The sequence below is a fragment of the Panthera leo genome, chromosome B1 (genome assembly GCF_018350215.1).
Source record: "Panthera leo isolate Ple1 chromosome B1, P.leo_Ple1_pat1.1, whole genome shotgun sequence".
Taxonomy (NCBI): domain Eukaryota; kingdom Metazoa; phylum Chordata; class Mammalia; order Carnivora; family Felidae; genus Panthera; species Panthera leo.
Window position 1 is genome coordinate 147,975,148 of NC_056682.1, and position 21,214 is coordinate 147,996,361.

Sequence of the window (21,214 nt, forward strand, 5' to 3'; positions counted from 1 at the left end):
GTATCTTGTAATTAGAAAAATATTAATCATTATTAATTTTTATTTTTAATGAATTATATTAAAATTTGGGAAATTCTGGCGTTGTATTCATTTATAAAATATATTTAAAGAAAAAGTGATGTTTATTTAGCATCCATTCTGTGCTCAGCACAGTGCCAGTTATAAGGGCCTCGCTTCTTAGGAGTTTTTTTCCCCTTGTATAGGCAGAACGAACACAGGAAAAAACACATGATACAAAACAATGTGTGATTAAGGGGCGCCTGGGTGCCGAGTCGGTTGGGCATCTGACTTCAGCTTAGGTCATGATTTCATGGTTTGTGAGTTCGAGCCCCGCATCGGGCTCTGTGCTGACACCTCAGAGCCTGGAGCCTACTTCGGATTCTGTGTCTCCCTCTCTCTGTGCTCCTCCCCAACTCACACTCTGTCTCTGTGTCTGTCTCTCTCTCTCTCAAAAATAAAGATTAAAAAAAATTAAAACAAAACAAAACAATGTGTGATTAAATATAAAAGATAATGTGCCATGAGCCCTCAGGGAAGTTGGTGGTGTTAAGGCTGGGGTAGTCTTGAAGGAGATAATAATGAAATAGAATGGAAGTAGAACTTTCTAGAAATACATGAGTCATAAAGAGAGAGGGAGAAAGAAATATGATATAAAATTAGGATTGGGCTGCTCCTCTTTCTCTTTGTGTTCTCTAATCCAATTACATGCTTCATTTATGCATATCGCCGCAAATTGGTGATATTCAGTTTTTTCAGTGGTCAAGACCTTTCTGTTCCTACCCTGGTGAGTGTGCAGTTGTCCCTTATTTACAGGCAAATAGCCTAGCACTTCGCCACTCCAACTTTGGTCTACCAACTGGCTGATTCATCTTCATGTGGAGGCATGTTCATAATACAGAATCACAGGTCGCGCTCCAGATGATGAGATTAAAATCTACATTTTAACAAGATTCAGGTGTGCATTAAAACTTGAACAATGCTGGTATAGAATGCAACTTTGCCAGAAAGAGCCTGAATCCTAGGCTGGGGAGACAACTGGCAGCATGGTTTTATAGCTAAGGGACTGACAAGGTCCTAACCAAATAAAATTTCCTACCACTACCCTATTATCCTTCTGTAACTAGGCCATGATTAGATTCACTCTTTTTTTTTAAATTTTTTTTAACGTTTATTTATTTTTGAGACAGAGAGAGACAGAGCATGAATGGGGGAGGGTCACAGAGAGAGGGAGACACAGAATCCGAAACAGGCTCCAGGCTCTGAGCGGTCAGTACAGAGCCCGACGCGGGGCTCAAACTCACGGACCGGGAGATCATGACCTGAGCTGAACTCGGACGCTTAACCGACTGAGCCACCCAGGCGCCCCTAGATTCACTCTTTAAGGGCATGCTGGAGGATTTGGGAGGACTGCATATTGGTCAACACTTGGGAAGGAATCTTTTTGCCAAGTTAACAACGGCCAATACCTGCCTTCTGCAGTGCAGAAGGAATGAGGCATGGTTATTTGGATAAGCTCAGAGGAAATGACTGTCCAAGTTCTGCTGAAGCACAGAAATGGAGGCAGATGAAATGGGGCAATACAACAGCAGAGGACCTTGCCTGAGGAGGTGATGGGGGCATTGAGGGCAGCTTCATCAATTTCACAATTTTATCTGTGTTGATTACAGCTCCGTGGCCTCCTCCATTTGAAGAATTTTCCTCCACCAGCATGGAATTTTATTTGTTACTAGCTGAATCTTGATTCTGGCTATGAATTTAAAGTAAGAGAAAAGGTCCAGTGGCTGATATTATTGGGTTAGGGCTGAGGTACAGAGACAAGGAAGAACAGGTGGCCAAAACCAAAAGCTATATTCCGTTGTGAGATGGTGATGACCTGTTTTCCATCAAGTGTAGTTTTCTTCTGAGTTTTAATTGGGCAGTGGGCCTGAGTCACAGTGAAATCTTTGAGGTTTTGTGAAGGAGGGACAGAGCTGTTGATTTTAAGTCCCACATTTCTAGTTCCCCTTTTGGTTTTTAGAAACAAAGTTTGGTTTCCTGAGGGCAAGATGGATCTTCTTTAGGGTCTTTAGGGTCATGACTGAAGGAGAGCGGGGTAAGCAAGGGGAGAGATATGGCAAAGCAAGCAATGAAAGTAACTCAAAGGTCATGTCTTGTGAATTTTCTTTAAAAAAACGTATAAAGTTAAGACTCTGATATGAGTGACTAAAGTAAAACTTGTTCAGGGGACCCGAAACCCAGAGGAAGAAGCTCCATGATAATGCCTACCAAGCTCAGTTTTCAGAGGTACCTGTACACACATTTCATCATCCTACTTTTCTTCCTACTTAAAATTAACAAATGTAAGATCTCCCCCAGCCAACTGGATATATGGCCAATATCTAGACAAATGTATTGTAGGCTGTGAGACAGAAAAGTTTAGAAAGCAGGTGTGTGTTAGTTTTGCTGGATTGTCTTCTGTGTTTGTTATCCTTAGGTATTATTTTCTTGTTCTTTTTTTACTTTATTGACTAAAAACACTACCAGGATATATCCAGTCATTTTAGAACCAGTGGATGACAGCCTCTAGACATAGGAACTCACTATAGAAATGGGGCTGTAGTGGTAGGGTATGAGTGCCAGAGGAAGGGGGGGATCACTATCAGAGCCTTCCATATTCAGTGTGTGCACCTTAACCGTAGAGCTGACTTTGAAAGCTGATTAATAACTTACCAATGGCACACAGGATAATCAGTTTACTGTGAGAAACTCAGGCCTGGTTTTCGGTCAGTACAAGGATACTCGAGCTGATGAGCTAGAGTGATGTTCGATAGGGACATCCCCCCTGTCCCACCTTTTTTTTTTTTCCACTCTATATTCTCAGATTCAATAGATATTTTTGTCCCACTGTGCTTTTGCATTTCACATTATGGAAATCTTAGATGATAATTTAAGCTATGGCACCTCAAGGATGAAGATGTGTCAACGTATCTGTCAAAACAAATATATGATTCATATATTTTATAAAATATTCAAGTGAATGCATATTTTAAATGAAAGTATTCATATCTAGATTAAAAATCATGTGGAAAGAAAGTGAAACAAGAGTGTAGCTTTATTTTAATGAGGATAATTCTTAAAAGACAGTTTTATATAGAAAAAGTTAATGATTTTTCAGTGTGTGATTAAAATATAAAAGTGTGGGTGGTGGGTTTTAGCAACTAGTGGATGGCTTGCATAATCTACCTCTAAGACCCCTTCTAATCCTGAGATTCTATGTTGCTGAGTATATAAAGCTACAGAGTATGACGTGGCTAATTCGGTATCCCGTATGGTTTGCCCACAGGAAAAGCACACCACAGGATTTTCATGGGAGCTTTGAAAGCCCTTTTAAAAATGGTCAATCAATAAATATTTATTGATTATCTACTATGTGCAAGACACTGTGCCAAGAACTTCAGAAGACTCAAAGCACAAGATTCCTTTCCTCTTGAAATTTTCAACATTGTATATTCTCAAATTTCTGAGATCTTCTTATGAAGTCTGTCCCAGGAAATCTTCTCCTAAGAAACTCCTTAGAGTTGGAAGTAACTTTCTAGATAATTCTGAGAATTCTCCCCCTCTAAGAAGGAATAGACAGATAGTAGGCCAAAATGCTGTTATTAAAAAACAAAACAAAATACCTAGATATATATTCTAAGCAAGGAAATACAGAGATATCTACTTTACAAAATAATTTACACCATTTAATCAGGATACAAAGAAAATATGCCTGCAAATAATTCTGCTAGGACATGAAGAATAAGTCTTTACATTGGTAGTAGCATACACTGGTAGAATCATTTATATTATGCTGTTAAGGAAAACTGACCATTGGATGTTTCTCTTATTTGGTTAGGATGGTGTTTCCTAAAATGTTCTCTCCAAATCCTGCAGAGTATGCATTGGTGATGGGGTGTGGCAAGTCCTACACTTTGTTTTAGTTTATGGATTAATTTTGAGAGAGAGAGCGAGAGAGAGAGCGAGCAGGGGAGGGAGGGAGGGAGGGAGAGAGAGAGAGAGAGAGAGAGAATCCCAAGCAGACTCTGCACTGTCAGTACAAAGCCCCAGGTGGGGCACAAAATCACAAACTGTGAGATCATGACCTGAGCAGAAATCAAGAGTCGGATGCTTAACCAACTGAACCACCCAGTTACCCCAAGTCCCACACTTTGTATCTGGGTGCTCAGTCCCAGAGTTGCAGCCTTTCCCTCCCCACATTCCTAAGCCTTGTCTCCAGGCCTCTGGTCTAGGTAACTAGCATGTCTTCCCCACACTTCTTGAATGTCTTCCTCTGGCTAAGCTGTATCTACCTGGTAAAGGCCATAAGAAAATTAAAAACAAGAGTAGGTACCAGTGTCTCCTATTTCTGAAATATATTCTACAATGATGGTTAGCCTGGGTCAAAAAGATGAAGGTAGGATTTGGAGAGTGGATACAAAAAGGAACAGAGATATGTGGTCTTAAGATATGAAAATGGGGTAGCAGTGAAAAAGATAAATATAAAATTCAGAGAAGAAAAGGATTGGTTGACAAGAGACCCATTAGGAGAGAGAACAGAAAGGTGGGAAGAGGCAAAAACATAATGAAAAAGGTAAACATAAAGACTAGTGAGGGTTGAAGATTGCTTAGTATGTAAGATGTGACATAAAGTGGGAAAGATAGGGAAGACAAAAATAGGAAGCAAAATACAGAACAGTTGACAGAAAAAAAAAGACGGAAGGACGAGAGGAAATGATGAAGAGAGAAGTAGTGGAAGAAAAAAGGTGTCAAAAGAATATTAACTAGGGCAAAAAAAAAAAAAACTGAGAAAGACCAACACAAGAAAAAAGTGTACAATCATTTGGATTATACTGATGTATAGATCTCCATACATAAAATGGAAATTTCATCTGCCTTTCTGTCTTGCAAAACCAGAGAATTTTGCAAATATGGAACTTTGAGAGAAAAGGGAAGATTCAGCAAACAAAGGGAAATTGACCCAGACAAGTGGCTTCCACGTTTCAAGGATGAAGGTCATAGCCTTTCTGCTGCTTTTTAAGGTCTGTGCTAATTAGTGACAGTACTGAATCTATCAACCCCCAAGGGCCCAATCTCACCAGCATCACCTGGGCCACTACTCCTATTTTTGGAATGGGGAAAAACTTAAGGATAACCAAGAGGGTTGGGAGAAAAAGTTGGGAAACCACCGTAGAATATCAGATATAGAATATCAGGTATTTTCCTTCCCCAAAGAATGCTTGGTTGGGATAATCCCTAGGCCTGAAGTAGTAAGCAGTCTTGCACATGGTCCTGTGGATTGGTCTCTATTTGAAGGGAATCAAATGAAATGTGTTCATCTGCATTAAGTGGGTCTACATTTATACTCTGAAACTGTGCCCCAGTAGCTAACCTAGACAATGAGTTAGGACTTTCAGTAGGCGTAATCGGATCTTCATCAAATGGGCCTTGCCTTCCAATGCCAGATGGAGTTCCAGTGCTGGAGGAATGATACTTTGCCAATTTGGAGCCAAAGCATGGTAACTGCAGGATGCTTGATGGTCTTTGTTGCTGCCTTTCACCCTCATTTCCTTGTACTTCACTTTGGATTCCTTCTGGATTGGGGGCTTCATCAGGTGTACCCATAACAAGCTGCTCAGGAGTAAGGTCAACAGTTCTTTCATTGAGCTGGTTGCCTTCAAATATTTGTTCCAAAACATTGTCCCCATCTCCTCCAAGATCACTTTTGAGGCAAGGCATATTCTTTGATTGAAGGGAACTGGCTTCAGGAAAGGGCATAATTCCCCTTTGGCTCAGCTGATTCTTCATGGAACATGGTGTGTTCCTCCTCAGGGTGGACACATCATCTCTAAAAGGACTTGGGTTTTCACTTTCTCCAGGCAGTCTTTTCTCTGAGCTGTTTCTTTGGCCAGGTAGGTTGCTTGGAGGGGAGATGGTATGTCTTGCATGTTTAGTATGACTATCTTCTGTATACGGAGGACTGGTGTCTTGGTTCTCCCCTGGCGCAAGACCAAAGGATGGAGTGTAGTCCTGTAGAGCAAGTGGATCTTCTTTGTGTCCCGTGGAGCTGCCAGCACAGCAAGGGCCTCTCTGGCTTAGATGAAATACATGCGCTTCTTTTTGACCTGATGGGTAACTTGGAGGAATTAAGTCTGGGAAAGACAACTGTTCTCTCTCTGGTGAATTTATCCTAGTAATTTGCATGCCATAATTCAAATTCTCACTTTCATGCCATGTTGGACTTTTCTGAAGCCCAGCTGGGGAATTGCTAGGATAAGGCTGGTTCTCTTTCTCATGTGGTGGACTAGGGGGAGCTTTGTGTAAAGTTGTTGGCCGATCCCAGAAGTTTCTGTTAAAATATGGCCTTCTTTCTTTCTGCCCTTGGGCTTGAATCTCATGGTCCCAGGAGTTCCAAGAGGGGAACAGAGTGCTTTCTTCCTGTCCAACAGCATTATTAGCATAATAGCCCCTGCTCTCCACAGGTGGTGGTACACTGGGAGCTGTATTATATGATGGAAAATTCTCATCTTGGCTCCAGGGATAAAATTCACCATAAGGGAAATCCTCCCTGGGTTTTGATGGATTATCTAAGGAATAGGGAAGGTATTCTTTTGGTTGATTTGAGGTATATTGCTCGCCTTCATAGTGCCTAACTGTTGGCCCTTCTTTAAAGCTCGGCTCCTCCATACCCCATCTACTTTGTCCTGGAAAAGTTTCATCTCCAGTTGGATCAATTGGGTCCTCTTCATTATAAGGGACTGTTTCTTTCAGGTCTGGAGTATTCATGGGGTACAGTGAATTTTTGGGTTGCCCCATAGTATTGGGAGAATCATCTCTCTCATCCCATGTATTGCTTCTAAGGTATGGTGAGTTTTCCCTGGGATTATAAGAGTTATAGTCAGGGTAGTAAACACCTCCCCTTGAGCCATGGGAAGGATGAAGTAAGTGTTCTTCCTGCATCCCGGGATCTTCCTTAATAGGTGGAGAGATTCCTTGATGATTCCAAATATTTCTTCCAGCAGGAAAATGTTCTCTTGCAGTGGAAGGGATTTCCTCAGGGTATACACGTTGATATGTACTGTGCTTTAATTCTGGTCGATTAGTTTCTGATTCATAAGGGATTCTTCTTGGCTCCAAAATAATCCCTTTGGGCAAATTCTGGCTTTGGGTTTGTCCATCAGAATTTGGGGCTCTTTTGGACTCTCCTCTTGGGTAATAAGAGTTTTCATGTTGACCAACAGAATTAAAATTTGGGACTAGCATGTTACTCTCAGGATGAGGCAGTTTATAGTTTGATTTATTAACTCCATAATCTTGAGAATTTCTCCAGGGGCCAGATGGATCTCTTGTAGGAATGACTATTCTTTCTTTTGGACCTACTGGCTTCTCTGCTGGATTTTGGATTTTTTCATTGCGGACAACAGTACCATGTTTGGGACCCAGAGGAGCAACATTGGTTCCCATAGGGTGTTTATTTGGTCCCTGAGGCTTTCTTCTGACATTTCCTGGATTTCCTGCATGAGTGGGAGAATTGCCTCTTGCAGTAGAAGCATAAGCTTTGCGATAAATTGGATTTCCTGAACGAAATGCTTGTTTGCCTTCCAAACCAAAGGAGTTCCACCGAGGACCCCTTTGAACCTGTTGATTTCTGTAAAAAGGCCCATTCTGTCTACGCCCCATGATAGTACCAGTGGGACGCCATTGTCTTCCTGCAGGAAAATTTCGGATGTTAGGATTTGGATAGTTTTCATAAATATTTGGCTGACTTGGTCCCCATGAGATTTGAGTTCTTGGTACTCCCTGGCCTGAAACATTAACTGTAGGGGGTGAGATAATCCCGTTTTGAGCTGTAGGATTACTCACAGTGTTTGGGCCATGGCCACTGTTTCCTGTTGGGCTGGTGTCATTTCCGCCCTGACTCCCTCCAGGTGCATTTGGTTGAGTAGAGTTAGTCTCAGGACCTGTTGAATTACCCGAGGGTTCAGTGGCTGGACTCTCTGCTTTAGGAGGATCTTTTTCTTTGGGTTTTTCAAAATCTTGTTCAAACATCTCTTCTGAATAATAAGGAGGACGGCCCCCAAATCCCTGATATCCAAAATATCCAAAATAAGGATTCTGTAGGGAAGAAGATGGAAATTGGTAATTACTATTTGTTTTGCACCATGGTGTTGCTCGGAATTTTTTTAATGTGATAGGGAAATGAGCCACATGCTTCTTTTAAAACCATTGACTATGCTTCCTTTCTTGAAAGTTAATTCCTCCTTGGTTTCCATGACCCAACTCCCTTCCAGTTTTCTCTTCTGGTACTCTAACTTTCTGACTCACTTCTTAGTTTTGTCTTCCTAGTCCTGACCCCTAAATCTGAGGGGTGTTTTTTTAAAAAGGATTCCATTTGCTGTCCTTCTAATTCTTCTGTTCTCATTTTACACACCTGCCTTGAGTAATCTATTGCAGGCCAATTTTTTTCAATGCAGATATATATCAGTGACTCCCAAAGCCATAAGTCTGGCCCATGACACTATGTCCTGAGGCAGAAACAGCAAGACTGGGTCACTAAAGATCTCATTGGACACCTCCAACTGAATGTACCCAGAATTGGACCTATCTGCCCCCAAACTTCCTTCTCCAACTTTCTATATATCTAAGCAACATTCACCACTATCTACCCAGTTTCCCAGGTTTCTACTCTCCTCTATTTCCCCCAGCCAATTAATAACCAAGTCCTATAAAATCTGAACTTTCATCCTGTCCCCTCTTTTTTTTATCCCCAGTACTCTTGAACTACTGCAGTAGTTTTCTTACTGGTTACTCTGAGTGTAATTGTACTTTCCTCTAATCTTTCCTCTCCATTGCTATCAGAACAGTAGAGGTTGGGGGAACCTTCTGTCACTTTCCTCTTTTTAAAAAATTTTTTTTAATGTTTATTTATTTTTGAGAGAGAGAGAGAGAGAGAGAGAGAGAGAGAGAATGAACAGGGGAGGGGCAGAGGGAGAGGGAGACACAGAACTCGAAGCAGGCTCCAAGCTCTGCGCTGTCAGCACAGAGCCAGAGGTGGGGCTTTAACTCAAACCATGAGATCATCACCTGAACAGGAGTCAGATGCTTAACTGATTGAGCCACCCAGGCACCCCATGTCACTTTCCTCTTTAAATATTATTTAAAGTTGCCCTTACCTTACAGGATAAACTCTAAATCCCATAGCACAACATATAAAGCAGCACAGCATGTTCTAAAGAGTGGAGCTGTAGGCAGATATGGGTTAAGATCCCTGTTTCATCACTATTAATAGTATGATCCTGGGCTAACCTCAGTTTATTATAACTTTGGTTTTTTGTAAACTCAAGGTAATAAAATAATATCTATCTTATAAGTTGTCATGAGGGTCAAAAGAGATAAATATGTACAGCTCAGTGCCTGGCACTTAGTAAGAACCTAACAAATGTTGTACATTATATAATGCCACTACCACCACCAATAATAATTTTTTATAATCATCTGGCCCATAATTATTACATCCAGCCTCATTTCTTCCCCCTTGTACTTTGTGCAGGTGCAAATCACAACTACTACTGCAGCTATTCACAATGGAATCTAAATGTCTCTCTACAGATGAATGGAAAAGGCAAAAAGTGGGTGAAATTGAACAGTAATTTATCTTCTTTGGGCTTCAATTTATTTGTATAATGAAGGAGTTAGATGATTACTTAATTCCCTTCTAGGAATAACTTTCTAGAATGTATTTACTTCCTTCTCTTGGTTGCCCCATCACTGTCTAGAATCCAGTACCAACCTGGAGCAAAGGTTATTAGATTAGCCTTTTTAGAGAGAGAAAAAGTGAGAAAAAGGGACGGGGAGAGAGAGGAAGGACAAGGGAGGGAGAGAGGGAGGGACAGGGGTCAGTACCTATAGAGGAGAAATGATGGTCAGTACCTATAGAGGAGAAATCACATTTATATTTGTTACTGGATGTTTTTCTTATATCATGGGCACTTGAGCTACAAATTCATGTGTTGAAATTTAACATTTTGAATAGATAGGAATTAAAAATCAGAGACTAATGGGGAGAAGGTAGCTTTACTTGTACTCACCCCGCCTTCTTCATTGCTGACTGGTGGACGTCCGAAACCTGGTGGTACCCTCTGAAAGGTAAACACCACAATGAATGCAAGAGGAAACACGTTCTATGCTACCATTTGTTTGTAAGACTCAGGGTGTCTTAATAGAGTTCGAGTCAGTGACTGGGTGTTAGCATTATTAGTTTTTAGCTTTTGAGTCATTATCTCTCACAATCTACTATTAATTATAATTATAACCCATCAGTGAATACTGGTAAATACAAAGGTTTCAGCTGAATTCTATATTATCTTATTCAAAATACCATGTATGGCTGTGTATCCCAGCAGTCACCCCATCCCATGGCCTCCAACACACAGACACACACAGACACACAGACACACACACACGCACACACACACACACACACACACACACACACACAGTGTGATTTGAGTGTTATTAGGATCCAAACATCCATATTAGAACATGTAATAATGGAGGTCAAATAATGACGCTATTTTCAGAGAGTCTATGTCACATTTAGGATGACAAACCGCCAATTCTCCTGGATTATTACGATAACTTTTTTATTTCACCAAGATTTATTTTCCTAATCAAACTTGGAGGCTGAATGTTTGATCAGGGGAGAGAGTTCAGGAAATCAGTCCAACTCCTGCAGACCTTCAGGAAGTCCTATGTGGATGATGTAATAGTTCAGCATGAGAATTACACTTATCTGTTTTTTAAATCTTCACCTGGTACTGCCTTAGTTTCTTTAGTTCAGTATGGCCAGTGAAAGGAAGACACTCTTTTAAGGAAAAAAAGTAAGGAACTCTTATTCCTTGAAATGAATTGTTCCTTATTGATAAGAAGGTGTCTTGATTATAGAATGATAGACCAAAAAAACCAAAAAACAAAAAAACCCAACAACAACAATGCCATAGCTGAATAAAAAGTCATCAAATATTTGTTGTTTCTGGTATTTTAATAGCAACTGGCCTTTAAACTTTTCTTTAGGTCAAATAGTTTATTTTGTGATTTATATTTTTAATGCCTGTGATGCAATTTCAATAGTTTTATTTTAATGATTTTAAACTTTAAAGGATTCTTGTAAATATTATTTTGCAATATTCTTTATAATGAGGTATCTGTGGCAAGAAATAATAAATGATGGAAAGACCTTAGTCTAAGCATAGCGTATCTTATGATTTGCAAACTCCATTTTGTCTCAATTTCCCCTTTACGTTAAATGAAGATAATTTTTGTGCTTTCTAATCTCTTAGGGAAGTGGGGGAATAGTAGCGAAATAGCGCAATCCTTTAAAATTAATTCATTGACTAAGTTATTAGTAGTTGTTTGGTGATTGTTCATGTCTCCAATTTGTCTGAGTAAAATATTCATTAAATTTTTTTTTCCCTACATGATTAATGATGTGATGATTTTTTTTCATACTCTCTACTGACTGGCATATGGCATTCCATTTAGAGAGTATGAACTCATATTAGTTTGAGATATGACCTGTTAATATTATTTTTCACTTCTAGTATAAAGAAAAAAACTCACATGTGGAACTTGCCATGGTGGCTGTTGATAGAGAAATAGCCCATTGCCAAATGGTGGGAATGCCTGAAGAGAAAGAAAGAACCATAGTGATGTGGAAGTGAGAAAGATAAATGGAAAATGAAACAAACCTATTAAATACAATTGTTTGAAACTTGAGAGTCTGCATCTCCCTTTGCATTAAACTGCAATTTTCTATTTTTAGGGCTGAGATGATGATGATGATAATAATAATAGCAATTAGTATTAGTGAACACTTATGTTCTAGGTACTATACTGAGCATTTTGTAGTGGTAAACTTATTTAATCCTCATATAAACCTAGAAGACATGTGCTGAAGACATTATTTCCTTTTCACTGAAGATTATGAGGTTCAGAGAAGTTAAGTCACTTGCCCAAAATCTCTCAGTTGGTAAATGGTCCAGGAGTGTCTTTTCATTTAATTTTGTGTTCTCTCAACTGTAATAGTGTCTGATAATAAATAAATAGTGTCTGTTAATCGACTAATAGACAGCATTTTGGAAGCTCCACATTGGATGATATCTTGAGAAACCATTTGCACATCTTCTTGCTTTAAGTCAGGATTATTTATGCCACCCAGAAGTACCGGAAGCAGTGTTACCTTTCAGGGCACTATTTGAGATCATCAAAGCATAGATCTGGAAGAGACTTAGAAATTGTTCCTTTACTCATGGGGAGCCTGTAGCCCAGAAAGGTAAAGTGACTGCTCAAGATCACACAAGTAATAAGGGCTGGGGATAGAACTCGAATCTCTGTTCCCTGATTCTTCTGTTAGTGCTCATGTTGCAATACCATGCTGCCTCTGCATTTTAAAAAGAGCTTCTTTAAAGCAACAGTATTTTGGTAATTTTTTTAAAGATTTAAAACAATTTTTTGGTATCTATCTATCTATATATAGATATATACATATGTTGGTAATTTTTAATCAAACAAAGGCTGGGGTAACTCGGCAGACAATTTTGGATAGGCAGTGGAGCATCATGTTAGAAGAAAGTGGCAAAACTGAAGATTCTATTTCATACATAGCAGTATGTGTCTTGAGCAACATTGGAGAAAGTGTGTATGTGGGGATGGTATGGTTCTCCAAATCCCTCTGAGCCCATTTGTTGACTCTGGTTTGGAATTTTGCTGGGCAAGCCTCACCTGAGGTGGCTGGGCTTCATCTTCTGGCTGTGCTGGGGTAGGTGATGGCTGCTTTAAAGGCCGCTTTGGTGGTGGCTTTTTTGGTTGAGGCTGGTTGGTTTTCTGGGTCTCTGGGGCTTGATCAGTTTTGCTCTTTTGGCGTTTGGGTGCTGAAGGAGATGAGGGTTTCTGTGGGCGCCCCGTGTTTGGTGGTGGTTGAGGCCACATGGGCATCTGATACTGCGGGAAGAGCTGAGGCAGACCATTCCCATACAAGGGGCCCAGTTGTGCCATCTGTGAGGGTAGCAAATAACAGTAAAACCATAGGAGGGCTGAGATTCCAGCTTTCCTCAGCCTGTAATGTCACTCTCTAAAACTCAGCCAAAATCTCAAAAATTCTATGAAACTTAACAATGGAAGCCTCAAGATCTTTAGTGTTTCTTTAAATATTGTCTTACAGAAATGAATTTCAGTCTTCTAGAAAACTAACAAAACAAACAAAGCAAAAGACAGAATTAGGTGAGAAATTGAAGTTTAAGAATTTGGCTGATAATTTTCTAACTCTGAAGTGCTGACTCCCATAAGAAGTCATACAATTGATTACAGAGGACTTGGTGTCAGATTCAAAACTGTGACTTGTTACAGGCTGGAAAAGGAGAAAAAGCAAAAAGAAGATAAATGAAGTAAGAATGACAAACAGAAAAAAAACCCAACAAGGAACGAGAGAGGAGAATACAAATTCTCTGTTGTGTAAACATCCTTATGTGTACTTATGGTTTTTGGTTACTGGTGAATTTTCATTAATTCCATTTTCATGATCAGAATCTCCACAATTTCAAGGTTGGAAGGGAAGCAAAGGTGGTCATGATCAAAAGAAACTAATATATGAATTGACCTCCTACAATGTCAGTTCCCATTCAAACATTGTTGCTTTGGTTTAACACCAGAGCTAAACACAGTAAAACCAAGAGTGAGAGTTTAAAAGAGTTGCCAATCAGTAGTTGAAAATTGACAATGATGATGATTATAGGTGAGAAGCTTTTAAAGAGAATGACTTGAATAAAGGATTAAGAGAAAATTGATTTTGAAGAGAAAATTGAATTGAAGTCCTTGATTTTTCCTCCCAATGGTTCTCACGATCATCACAAAAGTCAAAAGTGATATATAGTATGGTAGTCATACAACTTTGTCAGAAAAATTATGCCAAAAGATCCAACTGATACGTGATTTATTATTAGTTGGTTCTAAGAATTAGCACTAGTGGTAAGTATAATTGAAATTTATTTAGATAAGATAGAAACTTATTTCATAAATTTAGTGTTATCTTTCAAGATAATCCAAATAAAATTTACCTCCCCACACACCTGGAGTATTTTTTGTCCTTATTATTTGTGAATACATGTTGTGTGATCTTTCCCCAGAACCAATTTCTCTTGGATACAAAGAATGTTGGTAATTAATGAATGATTTTTTTTTTACATGAGAGAATAACAGTAATGAATAAGAAGAAAATCTGGGGTAAGGAGACAGGCAAAATTTTTCCCCCTTAAAACTCTTATAATGATTATATTGTAATTAAAGCATGTGGATAGCTGTTGGTATCTTTATTAGCTATGACAAACCTTATAATGTAATTATCCATATATAAAGAAGAAATTATCAGAAATAACACAAAGCAGAACTTACATGTGGGGAGTTCATGAAGTTGAACTGACCATATCGCATCATCTGTGACCAAAGGAATCCATTAATGTGATACAAAGTGAAAACATTTTATTATTTAACCAATCTACAAATCACCAGAAATAAGCTGAATTTCTGATTTTAATGTACAACAGTCATATCTTTTACTATTTATGCATGAATTTAAAATAAGTATGCAATTAAAAAACCCATGTCACTAATTTTTAAGTCAGGATTTTATTTTGAGAAGAATCAATATAGAATAATAGAGAATAAAAATCTTGTCTACTCTGACGTTTTTGAATGTTCTACTCAACTTTTGGAATTCGGGACTTGAGAATATGATAATTCTATGAAAAAGATGATTCTGCTTTCTGATGTATGTTGAATTTGGCTAATGATTTTGGCTATAAATCATGTCGAAGATATTATATGCCTATGTGTCTACCTTCTAAAAACGCTTGGTACAAATATCTACTTTTGCTAGCTTGAAAACTTAGCAGAGAAGCCAACATTAGCTATTCCTGAACGCAAATTAACATTTACCTTGGCAAGGAATAATGAAGTACATAGGTAGTATGGAGCTGACGAAATTACTACTTTGCCTTGATTTGAGAGTTTAAGTCTTTCAAATTTTCCCTTTCCCTCCCTTCATCTTTTTCTCAAGAAATTTTATATATCAAGAAGTTTTCTCTTTTTTAATGGACTCTCAGGACAGGGCTTACAAAAACTTCTCCCCAGAGACTGATATACATACCTCCTCACTTTTACTGCTAAATCCAGGCATTCGGGGCATTTGCATCTGGAAGTGAAAGAATATTGGTGACAAATTCAGAACATAAGTTGAGATAAACCCAATAATTATCTCCAAGCTATTTAACAACAGAACACAAAAGGACAAGTCCTAAAAAACTTTCAATACTCACTGGCATAGCAATAGAATTACCAAGCAGACCTAGAAAGACCAGGAGAATCTTCATTTTTCCACTTGGTACCTGGAATACAAAACTGGATTTTATTTTTGGAATATGAAATAATTTCACTGGCGGCATTCTGCCCAGCTGTCTGTCAAGGAGAGCGTAGAAACAGACCACACTGGGGGCCTCTGCCGCTATTTTTACTTTACGTTAAGAAACTACTAGTTATTACCTTATAGTGTTCTAAACTGTGAAAAGGATCTGATTTAAAAGGAAAGATAGAAGCGAGAGAGAGAGAGAGAGGGAGGGAGAAGATTGATCCTTGAGAAGATGGGAGATGGTTTATAGCACTGGAATATGGACATTAGAAGTTAGCAGTTTACCTGAAATATATAAATATTGCTGACTTTGAGTTCTTGTTGCTAGGCTGGTTTAGAATGGCATAGTAATGTCTGATTATAATCACCATTCAGAATAATCTCAGTTTCAGTGAAGGTGCAATCCAAAATCAGTACTTTTAGCTACTTTCTAAGATGCCATAGACAACATTCCATTATGTAGAGGCTAATTAAATAAGCTGGAATATTCCAGAATCCTACTCTTTTCTTCTTTCCTCTATTGTTTCTATTATTATTATTATTATTATTATTATTGCTTTTTTAAAAATTATTTTATCTTTTAAAAATTCACTTCTGCTCAAGGGCTGGTCAGAGAAATAGAAAAATATAGGCAAAGATATTTTTATCTCTTTGTTAGACACTTTGATTGAACATATAGAGGAAAAGATTGAAGTTATAGACGTATGTGTGAAGTTTGAGAATATTTTCATGGATTTCATTTATCCCGCTCCAGTTAATTATGCAAGCCTTGTATAATTAAGACTTGTAGTTACAACTTTGAACAAGTTTTTTTTTTTTCTGAAACATTTACCTGTGTAATTTTTTAAGAAAACTCTGCCCTATTTGCATGTACAATAGAGGAAAATGAAGGTTTTAATCAGAATGATTGATTTCTTGGTACATCGGATACAGCACAATTCCTAGCATAGTAACCAGCACATAGACACCAGTAGTTGCTCAGTCTTTTTGTTCCTCTTTCCTTTTTCTGGGCATGAAATGTGCGTAGAAGTATTTTGAGCCAATGCTCACCCTTCTGTTTGCTTCCCATAGGAGCAATATAATTAAAGGACACTTCAGCATTTTCCTAAATTATAGGTGCAATCAATAACCTTTTACATATCAGAGAAATTGGGAGGGTTCAGTTAAACAAAAGAAGCAGTAACACATAAATGTCTTTACTGCTAATTAAGGATTTTCAGAATCATGACATTGTAGAGAATTAAAAATAACAACTGAAACTATTGTCTTCAGCAGAGGCTGAAAACATGAGGAAGCTAATAAAGAGGATATTGGTGAATGCTTTCCTTTCTAAATCTACTTTCTAAGATCATGGCCCAAGATTTTGGGGGTGGTTGGATGTTTCATTTCTCTCTTACTTAACCATCCATTTAATCTCTGTAGTAGCTGTCACTGAGACTCCTGATAATGTTACACACGTAAGTAGGAAGATGTGACCTTCTATTTTGCCAATACAAAATGCCACTCACTTTCTCTTTTGTAAAATTAATATATTATACTGGACGACTGATAGTTTCCTTCTCTCTCTAGAAGTTCATGATTGGATGAAAGTTTATTTTTAACTGAAAATAGCACTCATAATGGTTGCTGTGGAGTACAGAGACTATGCAAGTTCTTACTTCTTTGTCCCATCTGTGAACTCAGATGCTCTTTGTTTCTTCTGACATATTTAAATAGTGTTTTACCCTCTCAAGCATACTTCTGACAATATTTAGTTTGGTATGTGACCTGTGTTATAAAAAATGAATATAAATTCTCACCAAGTTATCTAGCTTAGGAAGAGTGGCTCCACGGCTGTGCTGGAACAGCAACATTTTTCACTCAAATTTTGAAAAATACAGATTTGGTATAAGACGAAGGTCAAACACAGAAATGAGACAAATAAATGAAATGAATAGCAAAAGCTCAGCTCTAAGGCAGCGCATGTCATATTAGTTATTTTATCCAATCAGAGCCTTACTAGAGGGACTTAACAATCAAACTGAGTCTTCTATTGCTTTAAGAGAAGGGTGAAAGCTAAATCAGAGAGAAAATGACCCAGGAACAGTATTTGAGGTATTTCTAACACAGTGCTGACAAAACTTGACTGCTCTACAGGAAGATGTACGAAAGCATAGTGTTAAATGAGATCTAAGTAGGTTGGAAGAAAAGTTAAAAGAAAAACAAATCTACCAAATAAACCAACGAGTTTAAAGTTTTATCAGAAGATCAGTATGCATCAATGACTATACAACCAAGATCAAAGAATGCAATAAGGAAGTCAACCAGTATCTATGAATTAAGTTCATTCTTTGGCACTATATCATTTATGTTGACAATCTCTAATACTCACCCAATGCCAGCTAGTAGCTCCAATATATAACAAATAACTTTTACTTGAACTTTGTTAGCCTGTCTTTGAAATATAGTCTTACTGGTCTACAGTGGAAATGCCTACAAGTTGCTGAAGCCGGGGAGATCTCAAGGAGCAAGACACATTTGTTTCTTGGTAATAAAACAAAAATTCTTCATGAAGATGTCATGTTGTTTAACAAAAAGGCTTAAAATAAAAAGATTCCTCCTGTAAGAAAGCTTGGGATAGCAAGGTCACATTTAAGCTCTGTTGTAGACCTGTACAACCAATCAGCTTTGAGAAAAATGGTTTTGCCATCACAAGAGTTTAAGGTGAAAAAACACATCCAGTGTAAATTTATAAAGTGTTATTATAGGAGCTGTCAAATCAAGTCTCTTATTATGTATAATAACAGTCCAGGAAAATGAGCTTACAGCTGTAAGATTTGGGAGATGCTTTCCTTGATGAATTTGGGGTTTTTCAAGTTTAGAAACTTTGTTTATGCAGAGATATTTAGGGAACAAAAGTGAATATTAACTATATTCTACTGTGATAAATCATTGACCATCATCAAAATGCAGGCCTACATACATCTCTCTCTCTCTCTCTTTCTCTCTATCATTCTATCTCTATATCTCTAATTCTAATTCTATAGATATAGATATATAGATATAGCTATAGAAATATAAACTTAATATAGTTAATTACTATTTATTTAACATATAATTAAAATTAGGTGAAATGTTATACCCATGGACAACTCAGTGCCTTCATTTGATTTGTATTACATAAAGCTACCAGGACATAGTGTTCTTTTTGAAGAAAAATATAACTGAGTCACTTGGGATTCCGAGTTTTAGATCAGATATGCAAAATGATAAATGAACTCTCAGCTATTCATGGTAACACAACCTCATGAAAATAGGAGTTAAGAAATTCACTGAAGGGGTTATGTTATGAATGTTTTTTGATATCTGGCTTTTTATAATAAAGATTTCACTTCCAAATAAATGGAAAATTTATACTTTTCATTAACAAGAGCAAATCGCTCTCTTTGCTGTACTTGGGATTCTCCTGTTCTCTTACGGCTCCACAAGAGAAAATATCTGTAGTGGTGATCTTTGCTTACTTATTTTTGTGTTGGCATTTAAAAATTAAGAATATTTTAATTTAATGCCAAAAACCAGTTCTTACTTGATCTGATGGTGCATGTCAGTTCATCCAGTGGTTCCGAAGGGTGCTGTCCTTCCAAGGCACCAGAGCTGCTGTGTCCTTCCTCTCAGGCCCAATAACACTGCATTTCTTAGCACCCCCTCCCTCCACTCCCTGCCATCTCCCTGAATTTAGAACCACAAAGAATAACATTGCACCAGAATGTTTGACTTTAAGTTCTAAATACCTTTTAAGCCTGTCTGAATCCAAGATGTACAAAGGGATATCTGCTGCAAGTGCCTGCCTGTCTTTGATTTTGTAGAAACTGGGTAGTAGCTATAATACTGTTTGTGCTCTGTGCACATTGAGATGAATTTGCAAGTGGTAGAACACCTAGGGGACAGTGTTTTCTTGTAGGTGAAATGAGAATCGTGATGCTGGGTGACACTGGCCTTTGCCCGTGCCCTTCATGTAGATGCTGGAGTTCTGATTTTGGCCTTAGTCATTTAGGTTAGTTCCAGTGGCTACTAAACCTCCTTTTTTTTTTTTTTTTTTTTTTTTTAAAGTAAGCTCTAGGCCCAATATGGGGCTTGAACGCATGAGAGATCAAGAGTCACATGCTCCACTAACTGAACCAGCAGGGCGCCCCTCCTTTTGATCGTTTTCTTTATTTACCCTTGTTCCCTCTGCCACAAGGCTGGTTACTGGTCATGAAATAATTCATGTCTTAAATATCCAGCTGAGCCTTTGAATGGATGAATTCTTAGTAGTGGTGGATAGGATTTAGGAAACAATCAAGTCTCTTTTTTCTTTCAGAACACCGAAGAAGTGCTTCACTTGACAAAATTCTTCCAAACCAGTCCTTTATGACCTTTCCCTTTTACTGCTATCATCTCTGCTGATTTTATAAATTCTTTTTCCCTCCAAACAATTACAATTACTAGTGAACATGTTAATGATTTGGCTTAAAACCATTTTTAAGTGTATCTCCTTTCTTTTTTCTCTGTGTTCTCTTGATTTGGCTTAAAAACATTTTTAAGTGTACCTCCTTTCTTTTTTCTCTGTGTTCTTTTCTTGTCCATAAGCAAGTCTTCTTAACCTCTTCACTGGGATCTGTACATGTATGAAATTATATATACAAATTTCTGTGTTTTTGTATAAATGCATTATTTTTCCCTGAAGGAGAATCATATCCTCCAAAGGTGTCTGACCTCCCCACTTTTTTCTCTCCAATTATTAAATAATCGATGTAATAGATTTTAATAAGATAAGATTTATAAGATTTTAATTGATTTTAATAAGATTTTTCTCATTGTCCTAGATTTGAAGCTGGTGGGAACAGAAAAGTCTTTTGGTTTCTTACTGTAGATACTGTAGAAAGAGGCCAGGCTTTGGAGTTGGCAGACCTGAGTTTAAACCTTCCACAAATATCCAACTGTTTGATTTTCTGTGTAGTAAAATGGGGGTAGTATGTTTCTTCTAAGAAGTAGATTAAATAATACATGCAAAGTGCCTGGCATGTAGTAGGCACTGAGTGATGATCAGTGGCTGATCAGTACATGAAGGTATTCTGATGATTCCACATTACACCTTGTAATGATTCACTAAGGACTCAAATGGAAACAAGGCAGTCATAGCTCTCAGAGCACATAGGTCCTCATCTAAGCACAACTGTGGAGCTGAAGTTCTATGGATTATTATTAGTATAACACTCTATCTAACACTGCAGGACTCGTGAATGAAATACTTGAGACAAATAGTGTCTTAGAAATTTCTTACTGGTGACTACATAGTTTCTAAGTATAGAACTCATAACCTTGATTTCTCTTTGGGAACCGTTCATATAGCATATCCTCAGGCTTTAAATGTGAGACACTCTTCTAACATAGGAAAAGAGGAGGTGGTGTTGAACTTTTACAGATTAAATGGTTAACAATGTTTTATTCTACAAACATTTCCTGAGTGCCCACTCATCCTGCACCAGATATTAGAGAAGGAAGTTTTCTGAGTCAGAACTCAGCATGGGGTTCGAACTTCAACTTCCATGACTTACTCGTTTTAGAATCTTGGGGTGCCTGGGTGGCTCAGTCGGTTAAGCGTCCGACTTCGGCTCAGGTCACGATCTCGCGGTCCGTGGGTTGGAGCCCCGCGTCGGGCTCTGGGCTGATGGCTCAGAGCCTGGAGCCTGCTTCTTGTTCTGTGTCTCCCTCTCTCTCTGC

The 21,214-nt window shown here is 38.2% G+C and overlaps 1 protein-coding gene across 1 annotated transcript; it reads right to left on the bottom strand.

The window, feature by feature from the left end:
- Window positions 1-5,271: 5,271 nt before the first annotated feature.
- ENAM (enamelin) lies at window positions 5,272-17,325 on the bottom strand. Its single transcript, XM_042934017.1, has 8 exons — window positions 17,272-17,325; window positions 15,384-15,452; window positions 15,215-15,259; window positions 14,461-14,502; window positions 12,796-13,068; window positions 11,635-11,697; window positions 10,104-10,154; window positions 5,272-8,130 (listed from the first exon to the last, which is right to left on the bottom strand). Exons 1-8 carry the CDS (start codon window positions 17,323-17,325, stop codon window positions 5,272-5,274), a joined length of 3,456 nt encoding a protein of 1,151 aa, XP_042789951.1.
- Window positions 17,326-21,214: the final 3,889 nt, after the last annotated feature.